Source organism: Episyrphus balteatus, chromosome 3 (genome assembly GCF_945859705.1).
Source record: "Episyrphus balteatus chromosome 3, idEpiBalt1.1, whole genome shotgun sequence".
NCBI classification, from domain to species: domain Eukaryota; kingdom Metazoa; phylum Arthropoda; class Insecta; order Diptera; family Syrphidae; genus Episyrphus; species Episyrphus balteatus.
In genome coordinates, this window is record NC_079136.1 from 81,005,160 (window position 1) to 81,025,604 (window position 20,445).

The following is a 20,445-nucleotide window of genomic DNA, read 5'->3' on the forward strand; positions in this document are numbered from 1 at the left end:
CAACAAGGTAAACATGACTACACTTCACCACCCAACCAAAAGGAGCCTCCTTCATTCCCCATTATTACAGAGCTAAGGAACAGCGAGTGGTGCTGTGGTGGCCACATACAAATGGTGCGAAAGCAAAAGCTTTGCTATATTTATTTGTATTCATGAACAAAGTATGAAGAAAATTTATAAAAAAAAAATGTATGTTTGAGTGTACAATGTACAGTTATAGCCAAGCGATGCACCACCGGCACCCTTATACTAAAGCTGCAGCAACACTTATAGAATAAAATCTTCTTAAAGGACTAACGAGCCGAAATAGAAATGCATGCAGCAAAGGGTTCTATAAGCTCCTACAAAAGTAAGAAGAAAAAAGAAACCTAGTGCAACTGCAATTGACTGTTCATGTGATTGTGCACTTTTCTAGTCTGATGGTGGTTATGACAAAAAACAGAATGACGTGACGGTACGGTAACGGTAGTTGTAGTACGGATAAGGCCCATTTCACACAGCGCCGAGAACCGGATAAACGGCCCGGATACACGGTTGCAAGGATACACAATCTTATGGGCGCCTTCACACGTAGAAACCGAAACCGAAACCGTGTACACGGTTCGGGTGCCAGAGTGAAATCAACTGCGCTTACTACAACCAGAGACAGAAGAAATATATATTTCTCTTGTCTTTGCTTCAACTTAGCTGCCGTTCTGGTTTTCTTCTCATGTGCTATAGTCAAGAAAGGGGTTGTTTTATGTTTTTATATTGTGAGGTAAGGAAGGGGTTGTTTTTTTTTCTGTTTAGGTATATCAACATCAAGTCGAAGTGAAACCTACAAGAAAAATTCTTGTTTCTTCTGCAGCTGCAACCGACCGGCTGCCGAGTGTGTGTGAAAGGATACTCATTTTTTGACAAAACCGTGTATCCGGGCCGGATAGACGGTTCTCGGCGCTGTGTGAAATGGGCCTAAAGATCATTGCCATGAAGGCAATCGTAGGGGTGGTGGTTCTTTCGTTGTCAGGGGCGCTTGTTTTTTTGTTTTTAGTTTTAAGGGCCCTTGGTTTTGAAAATCTCAGGCAGGAAAGAGGTGCTAAACAATATTAGATTCCACCGAATTAAGGCCGTAGGCAAACCCCTGAATCGATTGCAATGAGCTGAACACATTCTTCCAACATATCACAGCATACTGGTTAGTTTTAAGTGTTCACGAGAACAGAATGGTCATTCCAAAGCAACGGAGAAGATATATTGACCTTGTTTCCAGTTTATCTCGTTGAAGAAGCAATCGTTTTTCTTGAAACTTGGTGGAGGGTTAAGTGCTCATGATAAAGTTCTCCGTTACCGTCTTTGTCTGTTAATAATTTAGCTATTTTGAATTAGTTTTTCTTGAAACTTCTAGAACATCAACTTTGTCATGAGCCCTTGACTCACCAAGTTTCAAGAAAAATTATTGCTTCTTCACCGAGATAAACTGAATAATAAGCGTGAAAATGTCCTAAAAATACAAATGGAATGGCCGATAAACTAAACTAAACTGTCTCCAGAACTTGCGAGTGTTCCACTTGTCAATATGGATAATACCACCTGATTATAATGCTAGGTTTATTTTCGATCTATAAAGTAGTAAATTTGAAATTGAAATATCATAGCTTCCTTTTAAACAATCGAAAATTGCTTTATTTGTTTGAAAAAATATAGGTCTACGATTCCAAATATTTTTTGCTAAAAATTCCTTTTTTTTTAAACCCGTCCAAGAATCGCCCAGGATAGCCCAAGATTTTTTTTCGTTAGATCAAACTTAGGTCTAAAATTATAACGGAATTATTTTATTTTCACCTCAAAAATCACAAAAAATAATTTTTACTATTCAATGAAAAAAATGTTGGTTGTGCGTTAGCCCAACTTTTTTTTCATTCCACCATTTTTTTTTTAAAGATACAATAAAAAAAACTTTTTTTCATATCAGAAACCGAAAAAAATTATGATTGCTGATGCGAAACGAAAAATTTTGAAATCTCCAAAGTCAACAGCGAACGTGTTAACGAAAAAATACCATCAGATATTAGATATAGAAAAGTAAAAATAATAAACATACAAATCAATACATTAAAAAAAAAAACATCAGAAAATAAGTTTTAAAGCAAAAACAAAACAAATTTAATTTCGTTCAAGATTTCGTTAACGAAATTTTGTATGGACAATTTCGTTTCGCTTCAGCAGCGTACTAAGCTTTAGGCCGTGTGCGAATTGAGTTGAGTATTTAGCCGAGGATACATTTTTGACACTTTTGAGGTGAAAAGATAAATTTTCAGCTATCAAGAATGAATTGTGAATTGGGATAAATTTTTGAAGTGGCTAAATATATTTTTAGTTGCAAAACAAAAGAATTTATGGTGATTCAAACATTTATAAATATTTAAAATTTACAAACTTCCAACAAGCGTTGTCCTGCGAATTTTATTTTTGTGTTGCCATTTCCTCACAATATTTTTCATCATAAAAAAAGTTAAATATATTGAAAAATGTTGTTCATATTATTTTAAGTTCTTGATTAGGTATATTAAAAAAATACACAAAACCTTCTGCAAAAATTGTATCCTCTGAAGATAAAAATTTAACCGGATTTCAGAGCAGGGTAAATTTTTTACAGCTGCTTATTTTTTTATTCACCTCAACAGTGTCAAATTTAGCCTCAGCTAAATATTTCACCCAATTCATACACGGCCTAAGTTTAAAAATTTTAGAAGCATTATTTTTTATTTACCTCAAAAGAAACAAAAAAATAGTACGTATACACCACAGTGACCTTTTGAATTTATAAATTAGAAAAAGTAAATCCACTGCTAGATCACTAGTAAATAGTTATAGAATTTTCCTAAATGGAGTCTACGTCTTTGGGATAACGCAGAACATTCACAAAGAAGGTGAGAAAATATATATAACTCATCGCTAACACGTTATAGCGTTATTATTACTTATAAATCTAAATTTGAAAAAAGTCTTGATTTTACCAGTAATTTAAAAAACAAAACTCTACACCAGAAAACTTTTCTAAAAACACCAGCCCTGTTTAAAATATTTCCAAACATAACACGGGACATATCCATCCTCGAATAGTCCTACAACAAAAAGAATAATAACTATCGGATTATTACTTTTGTCTTACAACTGAATCACTTATAAAGAAAAGGATTTTCAGATTTTATAGGGGATTGTGTTCATTTTTCATTTAAAATTCCTAGTTTTGCATTTTATATGCAAACGACTTCTATCAGAGTAACCGTAATGGTTAGAAAAAAAAGTGTACCGTGGATGTTAAAAGCAATTGTTGAAACGTATAAACATAGGACACAGAGGTATAACCTGGTTCCTGCATGTGATATATGTATGTTTGCGTTAGCAATCTACTTTATGTTGTATACATAGGTAAATACTGAAAATGGTTTTTAAGTTTTATTTTGGGTCTTAAGTTGTAGAACCGTAAAACGGTCAGTTGTGTGGTGGTTAAAAAATTACTCTAAAAATTAATCCTCACTTGTGGAACATTTATGGCTTAGTGGCAATGACTTGTTTCTGTCGTATTTTTTTTTTTTTTTTTTTTGTTCTAAGCATGCAAGAGTGGTTTGTGAATAATTGATAATGGTATTTTAGGTACCAAAAAGTAGTATCACTTTCTAAAGAACAATTATTTGGAATAGTAAGTTGTATGGAGTACTGTTCGGTAATTGCAACTGACCTTTATGTCTTGTATTTTTCCGGATAATAAAATCACAACAAAAACATTACTGTTAAAAAAGAGCCAAGTTCTCCTATGTTGAAATTATGCTGGCACAAAAAGTACTGAGATGTAAAAGTGTACCAAGTTCTAAAGTCTGGGTTCAAATTCGTATCAATAAAATGTTGATTGTTCTCTTGACAATTTTTATTTTAAGGGGTTATATCTAGTTGTAAGTGCAAAAAAACCTTCTTTTTTGTGGATTTTTTGTGAAGAGGCATCTAATTACACTGGTCAACAAGGTTTTTGCCACAAGAACCAAAATATACTTTTCTAGTAGTTTTTGGGGTGCTGAATCCGAATCTGAAGTCAGAAAAATTTGATTGGCCTCCGTTTTTGAAATATTACCGTTATAAAATGCTAAAAAACGTCATTTTGGCTGTTTTCAAGGTTCTGTTTTAATGTGGGGTAATTCATTACAAACAAATTTGTAAAGGTGATTATAAGAACAGATATTCTTCTTTCAAAATCTGTTTAAATCTTTCCGATATCTCTTTTAATGCCCGAGATATTTAAAATTTAAGTAGCGGTCTTTGAATCAGAAACAACACTGGCCAACCAAATCAAAATTTTTTTGCCACAAGAACCAAAATATACTTTTCAAGTAGTTTTTGCGGTGCTAAACTCGAATCCGCAATCAGAAAAATTCCATTAGCCTTCGTTCTTGAAATATTACAGTTATAAAATGCAAAAAAAAAAAGTTTTTTTTATAACGGTTATATTTCAAGAACGAAGGCTAATAGAATTTTTCTGATTGCGGATTCGAGTTCAGCAACCCAAAAATCTTCAGAAAGGTATATTTTGGTTCTTGTGGCAAAAATTCTGTCACCAGTGACTTAAACTTTAGATTAAATTTAGTTTCTCTTTGGCTTATTAACTGAAACTTAAGATATCTCGAGCAATAAAAGAGATATCGGGAAAATTTAAACAGTTTTTGAAAGAAGAATATCTGTTCTTATAATCAAATTACAAATTTGTTTGTAATGAATTACCCCACATTAAAACAGAACCTCGAAAACAGCCAAAATGACGTTTTTTAGCATTTTTTAACGGTAATATTTCAAAAACGGAGGCCAATCAAATTTTTCTGACTTCAGATTCGGATTCAGCACCCCAAAAACTACTATAAAAGTATATTTTGGTTCTTGTGGCAAAAAAAAAGTTAAATTTTGTTGACCAGTGTTATATAAACATAAAGAATACATATCTATGTATATAGCAAATTTAATGTATTAAAAGAATTCGCTGTGTATTTAAAAAAATATTGGGTTCCGTTATTTTTGTAGTAGATCTCCTAGACGACCTCCAAGAAAATGGGGTCTGGCGGTGAGCAAAATATTTCTGATCCAAGTCACTTAATATTAAAAAAACCAAAAGATTCATTTTCAGGATAGACGAATACAGGTAATGAACGAAGGAATAGTCAAAATTTTGATTTTTGACAAAATTTTTTTCTTTGGGAAGCTGTTCCCAAAGAAAAAAATTGTTTTTTTTTTACGAAAATTTACACTTTAAAGAGGCTTAAAAAATGGAATTATTGTCAAAAACCTTTTTCCTTCGTTCATTACCTGACAAAAGTATCTAAGAAAATTGTGTTAAAATTTCAAACCGATTACTCCAGCCGTTTCGCTCACCGCGAGACACCTTATTTTTGGAGGTCGTCTAGGAGATCTACTACAAAAATAATGGAACCCAATATTTTTTTTAAATACACAGCGAATTCTTTTAATACGTTAAATTTGCTATATAGATATGTATTCTTTATGTTTATATAACTAAATGCCTCTTCACAAAAAATCCACAAAAAATAAGGTTTTTTTTTTTGCACTTACAACTAGATATAACCCCTTAATTACTGATTTTTAAAGTTATTTCAAAAATTGCCAAGTAATTAATCAAAATTTTATTGATACGAATTTGAACCCAAACTTTAGAACTTGGTACACTGAAATTTCTAGCATCTTTGGTGTGGAAATTAGAGGGGGGTCGAAAATGGCCTGAGTTGTTTCCTGTAAATAAGGGTGTAGTGCCAAAGTTGCTAGAGAACTTGGCTGGGCACTACCGTGCCCCTTGATTACATTTTAAGAAATGTATTAAATACCTCAGTGTAATCTTCACACGGAGATAAAAGACCACCCAAAAACAAGCTGATTCCACATTAAATTAAGCGAATTTCTGCATGGTTTTTTGCCAAGATGACTTTCGTCTTAAATTAACTGTGTAGTATTAAATAGCTCCGCGAAATGAGGCCCCAGGACATAACGTCCCGAGTAAAAATGGAGTTCCGCCGCACCACGTCCGCACCATGATCAAACATTTCTAAGCCGCCGCACTACCACGACCGCTGTACCACGGCCGAACCGTTTCATTTTGAAAAAATTAAAAAATATGAAAAAAAATTCGCTGTTCCACCGCCGCACCACGTCCGCACCATTTCATTTTGAATGAAAAAAAAAAAAAATGTCATTAACCTACTTATACAAAAGTTTTACTCATCTTCATAGCTATTTTGACTTAAGTAACAAATTGCCAGTTCGTACAAACATGACTTTGTGGTCGAGTGGTTAAAGCGTTGGGCTTCTAATTGAAAGTTCTCTGAATACACGGGGTCGAGTCTCCTTCACGTCGCGACGCGACGCGACGCGACGCGTCGGTAGTTTTTTTTTTTTAATTTTGCTTTAAATTTTTTTTTATTTTTCAATCATCCAAAATTATGTATGGTGCGGCTAGTTTTTCATACAAGCTGAAATGGTGAGGACGCGTGGCAGTCGTGGTGCGGCAGTAGTGCTCCGAATTTTTCCGCCAAATGGCGGTAGTGCAGCGGTTAAGATTGTTTTTCTTTTTTTCTTTGAAAATTCAATTTCTATTTTTACACGGAGTCCCAATAAAAAAATGAAATAAGGCCCAAAGGTTATTTCATTTCTTGGGGCCATATTTCTTTTTATTTTTGGGTCATAATTTCTCCAATAAAATAAGACCTCAACACTAATTTTAATGCATACTTTCATTTTACTTTAAAAACAGTTGAGGGCCTTATTTTATATTTCATAATTTACATGAATATGCTAAACTTAATAGTCTTTCAAAAAAACATTTGTGAAGAGGCTAGAGTATTTGCAATGGTTGAAGGTTTAAAAAACCGTTTTAGTCCCTAAATACAGATTTTGGAGGTATTTTGAAAAACAAAGTATGCAGTTTTATTATTTCCACATGCCCTGCAAAACCTATTAGGTCACCATAAAAATATTTTCAAGTTTCGTTTTTTTTTTTTGTTAAATAGTGTATTGAAATGTAAAAATACGTAATTCTTCTAAAATCCAGGAGCCAAAAACTAAGTTAAATAATAAATTGGGCATATACGTGTCAACTTATTTTGTTTTTGCTCTTTAATAACATAAACATTATTTTAAATACCTTACTTGTTGATTTTTTCCTGAATTATTTCTCAAACATCGAATTTCACGGTTTTGACTTTTAAACGTCTATATCTCTAGTTACAGATTTTTAAAATTTTTTGTTTGTATGTGTGACATTTATATATTAACAATATCTATCGATTCATGTACCTATCAATCTTTTTTCTACTACTTTTCGTTAAGTAATAGCTATCACAACAAAAACATTACTGTTAAAAAAGGAGCCAAGTTCTCCTATGTTGAAATTATGCTGGCACAAAAAGTACTGAGATGTAAAAGTGTACCAAGTTCTAAAGTTTGGGTTCAAATTCGTATCAATAAAATTTTGATTGTTCTCTTGACAATTTTTCTTTTAATTACCGATTTTTAAAGTTATTTCAAAAATTGCCAAGTAAACAATCAAAATTTTATTGATACGAATTTGAACCCAAACTTTAGAACTTGGTACACTTTTACATCTCAGTACTTTTTGTGCCAGCATAATTTCAACATAGGAGAACTTGGCTCCTTTTTTAACAGTAATGTTTTTGTTGTGATTTCACTACTTTTTGCAAGGTATGGCTGTAGAATTGAAAATCTCTATATTTGATGAAAATTCAGTGAAAATGGGCGGTTGCCACACCCCCTGGCTGAAATTCTCAAATTTTAAATTTTTTCCTTTGTATAAACTACCATCTCTACCATTCTACCAAATTTCAAGATTCTACGATAATCAGAAGTGCTCTTTTATATTTAATGAAAATTCAGCGGAAATGGGCGGTTGCCACGCCCCCTGGCTGAAATTCTCAAATTTTAAATTTTTTCCTTTGTATAAACTACCATCTCTACCATTCTACCAAATTTCAAGACTCTACGATAATCAGAAGTGCTCTATAATATTTGATGATAATTCAGCGGAAATGGGCGGATGCCACGCCCCCTGAATTGAAAATCTCAAATTTTCGATTTTTCCCTTTGTATACACCACAAGCCCTATCACCGTGTAAAATTTCAAGTTTCTACGTTAACGGGAAGTTCTCCATAATTTTGATGATCTGTCAGTGAGTGAGTCAGTCAGTCAGTCAGTCAGTCAGTCAGTCAGTTACGGTTTTTGCGATTTTTGAAGCCCTATATCTCAGAAACTACTCATCGTAAGAGGCTGAAATTTTGTGAGGAGTTTGGTTTTGACAAGCTCAATAAATGTAGCGAGTTTGAAATTTCTAGCATCTTTGGTGTGGAAGTTAGAGGGGGGTCGAAAATGGCCTGAGTTGTTTCCTGTAAATAAGGGTGTAGTGCCAAAGTTGCTAGAGAACTTGGCTGGGCACTACCGTGCCCCTTGATTTGACCTTTTTCTAAATTCACTAAAATTTTAAATTTCTAAAAATCCTGATGAATATTCAAATTTTAAAATTTAATTTTCTCTGACAAAATATTTTTTCTACACCTCTAAGACATACAGGTTGGCGCTGTCGAAAAAACTCGACAAATTAACTTTAAAGCGTGGCAATCCCATGACTTGACAGGATGTTGCCAGGCAACCCATAATGATGAGGGTAGTTCGTCCTAGGCGGAATCTTTGACTATAAAGAACAATTTAAAAAGTTCCGTTCATAAAGATGGTTCTGTTGGTTAGGGTAGGGGGCATATTTCACTATCTAAAATAAAGTTCATTATGAAAAAGAAAAATTGGTGTTTTAATTAATTTTTTCCAAAAAAGTTCAAATAAAGTTGGGGCCTTATTTCATTTATTTTTGGGGCATTTTTTTTATTACGTTTGGGCCTTATTTTACTGGAGCATAACTTCTATGCAAAAAAAATACCTCATTTCGGGGCCTTATTTCAATTTTTTCAAGTCGAGACTCCTTACATCGAGTTATAAAAATGTTAAATTTTGCACCATTACTCTTGCTACCAAAAGCGACAATGATTATTATTATTTAATGTCAAATAATCACAATTATAACGCTCGGTTTCATAAAAGTCCCAACACACGTATATACCATTACCGCCTGACCACAATCATGAATATTTGCAGTATGTTTGGATGGCTGAACAGGGAACACTGCACGATACTCTCTCTCTTTATTCGTTTGCTTCACATAAATACTTTTAACCATGACACTGACAGTAGTCGCTTTAATATTCACACCACCATCATCGTCCAAGGTCGAATGCAATGGCAAAAGCTTGACTACATAAAGCGAACGTCCGACCAACCAACGCAATGAGGACGAATATGACGACACAAGAATTGCTTTAACCAGCCCCATCAGCAACTGCGAATCATTAACAAATCTGTTAGCAACAATTTTCTCTGTTGGATTTTTAATTATGAATCCATTTCAGTTGCATGAACAGACTAAAAACACACACAACCATACCGCTACAGCGCCGCCACCGTTACGCTAGAGAAAACAACGACAACGATTTGTTCGTTTATATAATTTTTACGTTAAAGCATGTGCAATGTGCACATATACCAACCTAGTGTTGATAGCATTTTTATAGAAAAAGAACAACTAACATAAAGAGTCCAGTTAAGAGGACCTCACCAAAGCTTGTACACTCATTAAAAATAAATTGCATTAAATGGCTTTCTGTGGAAGACAACAAAAGTAAAACGTAGTTAGCGGCAAAATTGTAAAAATAGCGGCTGCCTCAAAAACAAAAAAATAAAAAATAAAACACAAATAATTTTGAGCTCCGCAAAGGAAGCGGAAGTTTCAAACAAAAGAAAGAAAATTCTTTGTGGAATGGTTTGTCCTTTATTTGAACGTTGGATTAAAAAAAAAGTGTTACAAATCCAATTAAATTAGTTTTTCAGGTCCAAGCTATTTTTTTTCGTCCGAATTTCGGTCCTGAACCTAAATCTTGCGATCTAGCTGTATCTGGTTGGCTTACACTTTCAGCAACCTTCTTTTCACCACTTAAGCAATCCAGATTCAGATGCATAAAGGAATCACTGACTTTGTGAACTGGCTCCAAGTGTTGACCTTTAAGGCTTCTTGGGGTTTCTATAACGAGAGGTCTGGGTGATAATATTTCTTCCTCTTTGATTAAAAGTTTCAATTGTTTGTTAGAGTTCTCAATTGATGATAAATGGGTTGCGCGAATATCGATTAGTTCCTTTTGCCTTATTTGATTTTCATAGTATTTTGAAGAGTATTGATTTTTGAGTTCTCTTAGTTGATTAAGAAGTTCCAAGCGCCGTTGGTAGTTTAATCGACTCCAAACTTCTTCATGTTGTTTAAGATTTATTTTAGCTTCTGATTCATACATAGATTCGATATCAGAAAAATTAAGTACTTCTGTCTCTAGTTCGTGATTGAGTTTTGCCATTAAATGTTTAATAGATGATTCATTAGGACAGATTGTATCGACTCGGATAAGAAGTTCAATATCAGATTTAAGAGAGTTGCGAAAAACTTCCGAATGCTTACGTATAATTGTTTTAACATTTCTCAAATTATTTGAATATGCAAATTCTTCAATAATTGGTTTGTGAACGGTTTCTAATAGAATGATTTCTTCACCGATTTTTTCTAGGACAGTTTGAAGCTGGTAAGCTTCTGATTTTAATGATTCGGCTTCATTTTCACGCTCCTTTAGTTCTTCAACATGTTTTTCTTGCAATGCACGAATTTCTCGAATTTCTTTTTCACGAATTTCTTGACGTGTTTTGTGGGTTTCTTCTGTTTTGCGAATCTCTTCTTGCATGCGAAGAGTACGTTCCATTGTGATTTTATCCTCTTCATCTCGTTTAACTTGGTCTTCTATCTGAAATTAAAAAATATTTTTTTTTTATCAAAAAATGTCTTCAACTTGGCTAAGTTTTAAAAAAATAAAGATTTTTTTTCTAAAAAAAAAATTAGGTACAAATTTATTTTTTTAAGATTTTCGAAAATTAAAAAAAAAAAAAAAGAATTTTCAAAAATTGTCTTCACATCCATCGAATGAGACATCAAAAGAAAGGACTCTTCAGACTATTTTCATAACTGAAAACCAAAAGTTTGTAGGAGTTCGGGTAGCTGAATTATTTGCATCCAAATTTTTTTTTTCAATTCGGAGGCTGATATATGCGAACCAAAGTCTCTCAACAAGTTTTGGTCTACAGATATCAGTTCACAGTAAACAGGCCTATGTATTTCGGTAAAAAATTAAAGAAAATGTTTTTTTTTCAGGTTTTCGAGAAAAAATCAAGGTTAACCCTTCGCCGAAACAAAATGCATTTTTCAAATTTTTTTTTCCAAATTCATCGAGTGAAATATCAAAGGAAAGGTTTCTTTATGTCGTATTCATAACTGAAATCTAAAATTTTCTTAGAGGTCTGGTGGCTGAGTTATTTGCATCCAAATATTTTTTTTTTATTTAATGGCTGATATCTTCTGAACAAAGTCTGGAAACAATTTGTGGCTTACAAATATGATTTCATAGTGCACAGGCCTATGCATTTAGGCAAAAAATTTAAAAAATTGTTTTTTTCACGATTTTCCGAAACAAAATGCAATTTTCAAATTTTTTTCCAAATTCATCGAGTGAGATATCAAAGGAAAGGTCTCTTTAAACCTTATTCATAACTGAAATCCAAAAGTTTCTTAGAGGTCTGGTTGCTGAGTTATTTGCATCCAAATATTTTTTTTTTTTTCATTTAATGGCTGATATCTTCTGAACAAAATCTCGAAACAAGTTCTGGTTTACAAATATGAGTTAACATTGAACATTTAGGTACAAAAATTAAAAAATTATTTTTTTCAGATTTTCGAGAAAAAATCAAGGTTAACCCCTTGCCGAAAAAATGCATTTTTAAAAATTTCCTCCAAATTCATCGAGTGAGATATCAAATGAAAGGTCTCTTTAAGCCTTATTCATAACTGAAGACGAAAAGCTTTTTTAAGGTGGGTTAAAAGACCCTTAAATGGAGTTATGTCTAAGCATCTTTATGTAATCTCATTTGATTTTACTAAAATTTAAAAATTACCTGTTTATCTAACCAATTAAGCTTAGCTAATACTTGATTATTAGACTTGGATTCATATAGCAAACTTCCATCTTCTTTTCCATGTCTCAAACGTCCATAAAGTTTTGCTTCCAGATCCAATCGTCGTTTCTCATTTTGTTGTTCTTTGAAATTTTGATCAATTTTTTCCATTACATCTGAACTCATGTTTCGTGATTTTGGCCTATATTTAAGATTTTGTAATTCTTCTTTATAATGGATTTTTTCCTGTTCCAATAATTTTCTCAATTTTTCTCGACGATCATTAAGTTTTTGTTCTTTCTCTTTCATTTCTTTTTCTTTCTTCAAATTATCTTCAGCTTGTTTATAATATTCTGGAGCTGTCCAGTTTTCATATTTTGATGTTTGTTTGCCCCAATGAGCGTAATAACGATCAACAGCTTCGGTACGCTCTGTGCGGATATGTTCATTTTCACGTTTACGTGCAAAAGCAGCTTGAATGTGGTTGGTTTTCATAGTTGATAAGTTATTTGAATTTACAGCCTTCAAAGTTGGGTATCTGGAAAAAAAAAGAAAACAAAAAAAAAAAAAAAAACAAATTGTATTTTATTTGACAACAAAGAAATGATTTTTTATAAAAGAAAAAGAACTAGTTTTTCCTTAGGACAGAGTTAAAATTCTCAAATAATAACATATAAATAGATACATACAAATAAGGGTTGGAAACCTGAAGATACCTTAACTATAACATGGAAAAACACCAGTACTCTCTTATGTCTGAAACTGAACTGTTCTTTTACAAACACAAATTAAATTACACCACAATGTTTGTTCTTCTATTTCTTTTTATCAAAAATTGCAGGATCGCAGTCTCTCTAAGATCAGAAAATGAGAAACTACGGTGTGACCGACACGACACAGGACGCACGCATCCCCTAAAATCAAAACGAAATTCTTCCAGATGTGAACCATTTAAAATTCAATGTATGAAAAAGATCGACGCGTACTAGGGTCGTCTGTCGTCCACATTAAAGTAACCAATACATACATTAGATTTTTAAAAACGAAACCAAATAAGGGTTGTTTAGTAACGAAGCGTCTAGGTTTGGTTTGCTCTCACCAGACAGATGTATCATGTATGTATTAGGTAAAGCAGAGTGCGGCGATGTGATCAGATGAAAGATACTCTTCCGCAACATTTGCCCAATGAGAAAAATGACCAGCGTGGTGAATAAAATTAGCCCAGTCGGGATGTACAAAAAATTAAGCTGAAATGGAAATAATTAGATCGTGCAATTTTTTTTCATAGGATGATAGAGGGGATCACTGGGAGCTTAAAACCAGTTTTTCGGGAAAATTGACCTTGTGCTTAAGCCGCCATCTTGGATTAAAGGTAAAACACGTTTTAGTGAATAACTCGGCCATTTTTGATTTTTGACAAAAATTATATATGTAAAACTTGTAGAAAATTTTATTTTCTATAACTTTTGTCTTAATAAATTTTTCTATATGACCTATATTTTTCGAGTTAATTTGAAAAAACTATACCCCTTCTCAGCTTAAACTTTATACCCGCTTTGATTATAGATTTTAAGATCAACGCAATATGGGAGTGTTTTTATATGTTTTTGGGGATGATAAATCTAGCTGCAATGTTAGTTTTTGCATTTTTCAAATCGGTTCATTAATGCCTGAGATATGATCAATTGTTTATAATAAAAGCTTAAAAGAGAGAGTGAGTTATAAACAATTGGTCATATCTCAGGCATTAATGAACCGAATTGAAAAATTCAAAAACTTGCTTGTTTCTACAAGTTTTACATATATAATTTTTGTCAAAAATCAAAAATGGCCGAGTTATTCACTAAAACGTGTTTTACCTTTAATCCAAGATGGCGGCTTAAGCACAAGGTCGATTTTCCCGAAAAACTGGTTTTAAGCTCCCAGTGATCCCCTCTATCATCCTATGAAAAAAAATTGCACGATCTAATTTTTTCCATTTGAAATGTTTAATTCTACTGGGCTAAATGGGTAAAAAATTACCTAGCTCCAGAGCAGGATAAAATTGGAAACTAGTGGTTAAATTTTGACGTTTCTCAAGAAAAAAAAAATATTGCATTTGAAATTATTTAAAAAAAAAGCAACAATGGAACGGTGAACAAGAAAACCAAGAGCTTGTTGTTCATTTTGCAAAATAAATGAGACAAGTACTCGGCAACCCTACTAAAATGCTTAAAAACGCAAAAATCACTTGTTTTTTGGCATTTGGATAAGGTTGCCGAGTACTTGTCTGGATTTGCTAGGTGGCACCTGACATTTTTTAGATAGAAGAAAGTCTAAGCTAAACAGGATGTATTTTATAGCCTTTAACTCTATCAAATATTATACACTTGGCCAAAAAAACAAGTGATTTTTGCGTTTTTTAGCATTTTAGTAGGGTTGCCGAGTACTTGTCTGCATTTGCGAGGTGGCACCCGACATTTTTTAGATAGAAGAGGGTCTAAGCTAAACAGGATGTATTTTATAGCCTTTAACTCTATCAAATATTATACACTTTGGCCAAAAAACAAGTGATTTTTGCGTTTTTTAGCATTTTAGTAGGGTTGCCGAGTACTTGTCTGCATTTGCGAGGTGGCACCCGACGTTTTTTAGATAGAAGGGAGTATTATCTAAAATATGGCGTATAGTTTAGCTTTCTAGTGCATAAAAAGTTATACTGTTTTGTTCAAAGAAGATTTTTGTCAGTGTTGTATTCATTTGAATGGGGTTTCCACATTTGTAGGGTTACGTTCTTTATATTATTTTATTATTTTTTTTAATATTTTGACTTTCGTTTGGCATTTAAAAAAAAAATTTATCTGGCCAAATAACAAAGATATGAATGTATTAGTTATGTGACAATTTTTCCTTTCAAATAGGGTTGCCACATGGAAGTTCCCATTTTAGAAGTGGCAACCCTATTTTTTTATTTTCAGTATGAACTTATCTTTCATTTGACACCAATTTTAACCTCTAACCTTATGAGCTAAGTAACTCGACGGTCGCCTCTCCGACAAAGAGTAAATGAAAATTAATGCGAATTGGTTCTTTTGTTGTATATTGTTTTCTTTTTTTTAGTTTGTTGACAGATTTGTGAGCTGGTGTTCGCAGACTGCATAAGCAAGCATGACCAAATTTTTATTTTGATATAATTTCAAGCAAGATATTGTAAAAAATATTTATCATCTTGAATAACAAAATACGTAAGAGGTTAGGGAAATTTCCGTAATCTTGCAAGAATTTTAACTTAAAGTCCCATTTAACCAACCTTTCCTATTTTAATGCAGTTCGAACATAAACTTTAACTAATGGTAGACATTTTTAATGTGAACTTCATTTCATTTTAATAAAAATTTTAAAACACTTTAAGTTTGTCTGCTAAAAACTAAAAAAGGTTTTTAATTTAATGCATATAAATTAAATTATTGAAATTGATAGATTAAACAAAAATAAAAAGATTTCCACATTAATTTAATAGAACAGGAAAAATAGATTTTTTCGAGGAAAAAATGTTTAACAAGATGATTTTTGGTATACAGCTTGGTGTTAGAGTGGCTTACAATATGTGAAAAGTCCTGGGGGTCATTCCGTAATTTTGAAAATGATAATCGAATAGACGATAATCGTTTCACTGTTTGAAAATCTTTAAAGCTATTTTAAATCATGCCTGATTCAATATTTTCAAAACAGCTTATATAAATAAAAGTTTTCATATCCTAAGAAGTCGCATTAGTCTAGGTGAGCTAGTAGTTGCCTCTTAATCGGGTTGCCAAGGTTCGACTCCCGAAATTGTAATTGTGTTTGTTTTTTGCCGTAAGTCAATAATCGTCAATAAAAATAAACGATCAGGATCAGGACTTTTCACCGATCGTAAAAAGCCCTTACAACAAGCTTTATACCTACCAAAAATCAGCCTGTTACAAATTTTTTCCTTTCTTATATAAGATGATTCTTTTATTCTATTTTTTTTTCCAAGAAATTAAGAAGATTTTTGTCCGATTTATCTTTTTCTTTTTCGTTAAAATCATAATAAAATAAATAAGCTTTCTTTGGCTTTCGTACTCATTTTTTATTTTATTTTTTATATTTTTATTTAAAGAAACGAAATTAGGGTAAAATCGGGTGAGATGGCATACCTTTTTTGTTTTTGGCATATTTTTCAAAGTAAACCACATTTCATATTTCTAACAATGCAGAAATGTTCTATATTCAACGTCCAACGTATTATTTGTTTTATATTTATAATTTATATTTTTGAATTAATTTAGCAAAACGTTTAAAAAGTTCACTTACACTAACTACCTCAGTTTAAATTGTGTGTTTTAATGAAAATTTGAACTTGGCTGAATTGCTTAAACAAAATTTTTGAGGGTGATATGGCACATGCTAACACTATACTCAAGTAAAAACTTCTAGTACGAAATGCGCCATTTCACCCGCAAAAAACTGCGCCATCTGACCTTTTTTCGCATAATTCCTATTCGTAAGCACCCATAAAAAGCAGATAGAACTAGAGCTCAGATTTCGCATGCAATGCATAACTTATACTCACTTGTATGTATTTTTGTATGCATCTAAGATCCCAACGACTCACAAAATATCGGAACAAAAAAAAGAGCGAAAATAAAAATTCGAAAAAATTCATCACATGATTTGCTTTGAAATTTTTTGTATCACAGACAAAGAAACGAATACTGGCTACTTCGATTGAAATTATTTAAAGAAATCTAAAAATATTTTTTAAACATTTTTAGAGCAATAAATGTAAAAGATATTTAAAGTGCGCCATCTCCCCCGCCGCGCCATCTCACCCGCTTTTTTTTTCACTCTTAACTTTTAATTATATTCCAGTGCATACATTTTTATTGATTTAATGCACAACTTTGATAGCTTTTGTTAAGTTTTAGTCTTGTAAAAAAAATGAGTGCACTTTTAAACCAAAAGCGATGCAAGAGGCAATCAGTGCATGCAAAAGATTTTGTGTTTGCTGGCTTCTACATAATTAAATTTTTTGCAGAAGAGTTAAGAAACATCATCTACCCCCTCCTCTCCTCTCGCTTTTCATCCCTGTATATTTATTTAATTGTGTTATGTTGCTTTTGACGTTTACGAGATAGACTTGTCCACGCCACGTTTTCAAATGTCATCTAACTTGATTCTGTTATAATTTTCTACTCGGAGAGAAATGAATAATAAAATGAAAAAAAGTGAGGCTTATCTCTTTGATACACTTTTTTCAATAAAATAAAAACAAATAGGTATCCACGTAATAAAGAAATTGCAAAACAAAAATAACTAAATCGGTTGTTGTTAAACTATTTCTTTTTTTTTTTGCAATATTACGATGCTAAAGAATGCGAATAAAAGTGGGTCCTGAGATTCTATATCTGTCTACCTATGTTTGCCAGTCTGCTAGTATATATCTTGAGCTACTGCCTAAATAACTAAGGCGATAAAAACACCTTTCTCAACTTTTGAAAAATTGCTGCATAAATTTTGTTTGTAGAGGAATATACGATCACAAGATTTGTAATTAACCTCTTTCAATAACTTTTATAGTTTGAAGGTTAAATGTGTATGACTTTTGACACGGTCGCTCGTTATGTTACGTTTTTTTTTTTTCATTTATATCGCATTTTGGCAATATTTTTGTACATTTTGCCTGGGCTAAGACAGAAAAAAATGAAATGACGGATGAGTTCAAATAAATACTTTTCATCTTAAGAACATACCCGTTTTAGAGTCGAATTTTGTAGATTAATTTTAGGTTATATAAGAGCTTTCTTCACCGTCGAGACACTGTTTAAAAAAAAAAAAATTAAAAATAAATCTAAGACAAAAAATTAATATGGATACGAGTTGACATATTGATAAGGGGAAAAAATCGTTTTCATATAAGCACACCAAAACATTTTTAAAGCCCAAAACTAACAAACAAAAAAAGAAATAAATTCCTCAATTCTTCAAATTGCTGCAATTTAGCGATAAAACAAATTTTTTATGATTTCTTTTTTTACAAATGGGCTTCACCGATTTGAGTTTTTTACACTTCAAATAAACTATAAAAGAAAAAGAATCCCCAAAATCGATCACCCTCAATTGCTGATAGCCATTATATGATAAGAAACAGTTACACAGAAATCCCCTCTATATTGTTTTGGTTTTGTTTTGTTTCGCTTTGTTTTTTTTTTTTTAAGTAGAAACAATATTGTTTTCATTTAAAGCAAAAGAAATGCTTCTCATTATCTCCCTTGCCCAGATGAAAAATTCACAATACACAGAACGAAAATAAAAAAAAAGAAAAAACCCCAAATCACAAAACCCGAAAATCTCGCTAAAATGGAAATCTACAAAAACCCCAAATGGCGATCATTTCCGTTTGGACGAAAAAGAAAATGTTTCGCGAAAAAAGATGAAGGAAGACTTTCCTTATTTTGTTATACAGTGGGGCATGTATAATTTGTAATTGAAACTTTTTTAACAGAAAACAAACCGACACAAAAATTGAAACTTGTTGATTAATTTCTATGTTTTGCATCAAATTTCAAAAGTTAAGTTGCATTCAAGTATTTTGTAAATACTTCGTAAATTAAGTATACCTATTTGAGAAAATTCAACAAAATTAAATTGCTCACCAAAAATTTGTTCCTAGCCTAGATATCCCGGTATCCCAAAAATTTACAAAAATTACAAACTACTCTCTGCTCTAAGTAATTTCAGGGTTTTTTCTTTTTCAGAAACGTTTTGTGAGCATTCTGCTCTTCATATCTAATTTTTTGATCAACGATGAAAAAAGCAGACATGTGGAGAAGGTTTGCCATGATGATGACGAAGCAAAGAAGTAATTTTGAATTACAATTGCTTCAGTGCACAAGTTATTTCTTTTCGATAAATTTAAAAACAGTCACTTACTTTTTATTTATTTTGTATTACATACTTTCAATCAAATTTTAAATCAGTAAAAATTGTAAAGAGCAACTTGCGGCGTTAACTGCTATTTAAAGAGTGATTAAATAGCAGCTATTAACAACTGCTTTTTCTATATGCTACTCATTATTATAGCTACTTTTTTTTAAATCGCTTTTTAGCACACCCTAGTCAAGACTACTATGCCTCATCTATTATTGAACCCAAAACCAAGGGCCTTCTATAACATTCTTAAGAATTTAGTAATTTATTGGGAAGTTTTGGGATTATTTCTTTGACAAGTTTTTGTAGTTGTTGAATTCAGGGATTTAGACATTACATTATTTGTTTTTTAAAGCAATTATATGAAACATGGACTTGGAAAGACTTATAAAGTTATTTTAACAGCTAAAATGAGTGATTTTTTTAATAATCCTATTAAAAAAAATTCGTCTCCCCAAGGCACACTTTGATAAATGCTGCTCAATGATAAACTCCTAAAAAGTTGCCAAAAACTGATTACAGTGGTTTACAGCCTAAATGGACACTCAATCCCACTATTTTTTTCTTACTTACTTTGACCTCAGGGACTCGGAAATCGTTTTTAAACAAATTACGATGGAAACGTTTTCGAGATATGATTTTTCAAAGTTTCTTGTCGTTGTTTTTTTCTGCATACTTCGTAACAGAAAAAGCGGTGCCTGAAAGCTGAGTAAATAAGCAAGAAACACTAGAAACACTAGAACATTTAAAAAAAAATAGTTTTACTGAAAGAAAAATATCAAAATCTTTCGAATCCTCATAGTTTTCAATGTTTCATGTGTGTAGAACACTTTCTGGCAAAAATAATTAGATAATTTTCTTCAAAATCTATGGATAAATTATAAAGATATGACCATTTTTGTAACGATTAATATTTACGACTTTTTCTATACTTTTTTGTGTTTTTGTCTATATAACTTGAAAAGCAAGCCGAATTTGAAATTTTTTATTAAGTAATTTTTTGTAGATAATTAAATTTCCAATTATTCCTTATTACATATTTAATTAAATTTCTTATCGATAATGTATCCTTTCAAAAAATTTAAAATTAAAATATTGTAAAAAACTTAAGAAAAACTATTCAAAAAAGATAATAAAACGAAATTTTTGATGTTCCTACAAAATGATCTATTTTTATCCTTTAAACATTTGTAGATATTAAACATGTTAAGGAGAAAAGAAGATACTTTATCTTTCAACATAATGAATACTGCTTAAATGAGATAAAATATATAGATTTTCAAAGTCTACTGTTTTTGGTCTTTTTGAACCATTTTTTCTTAACACATATTTAAAAAAAAATGGTGTTTCACAGTGGTTTTATTGTATGCATTTGTTATTTAAAA

The 20,445-nt window shown here is 31.8% G+C and overlaps 1 protein-coding gene across 6 annotated transcripts in view; it reads right to left on the bottom strand.

The window, feature by feature from the left end:
* Nucleotides 1-9,846: 9,846 nt before the first annotated feature.
* Nucleotides 9,847-20,445, bottom strand: part of LOC129916171 (trichoplein keratin filament-binding protein) — a 228,060-nt gene continuing 217,461 nt past the window's right edge. For 4 of the 6 annotated variants that reach the window (XM_055995988.1, XM_055995986.1, XM_055995990.1 and 1 more), the window contains exons 6-7: nucleotides 12,134-12,677; nucleotides 9,847-10,932 (exon numbers count right to left, since the gene is read on the bottom strand). In XM_055995988.1, the coding sequence (XP_055851963.1) occupies nucleotides 9,976-10,932; nucleotides 12,134-12,628 (1,452 nt within the window). In that variant the 5' untranslated portion in view covers nucleotides 12,629-12,677 and the 3' untranslated portion in view covers nucleotides 9,847-9,975. The remainder of the gene's footprint in view (nucleotides 10,933-12,133; nucleotides 12,678-20,445) is intronic. The other 2 variants (XM_055995987.1, XM_055995985.1) reach the window with 1 other exon arrangement.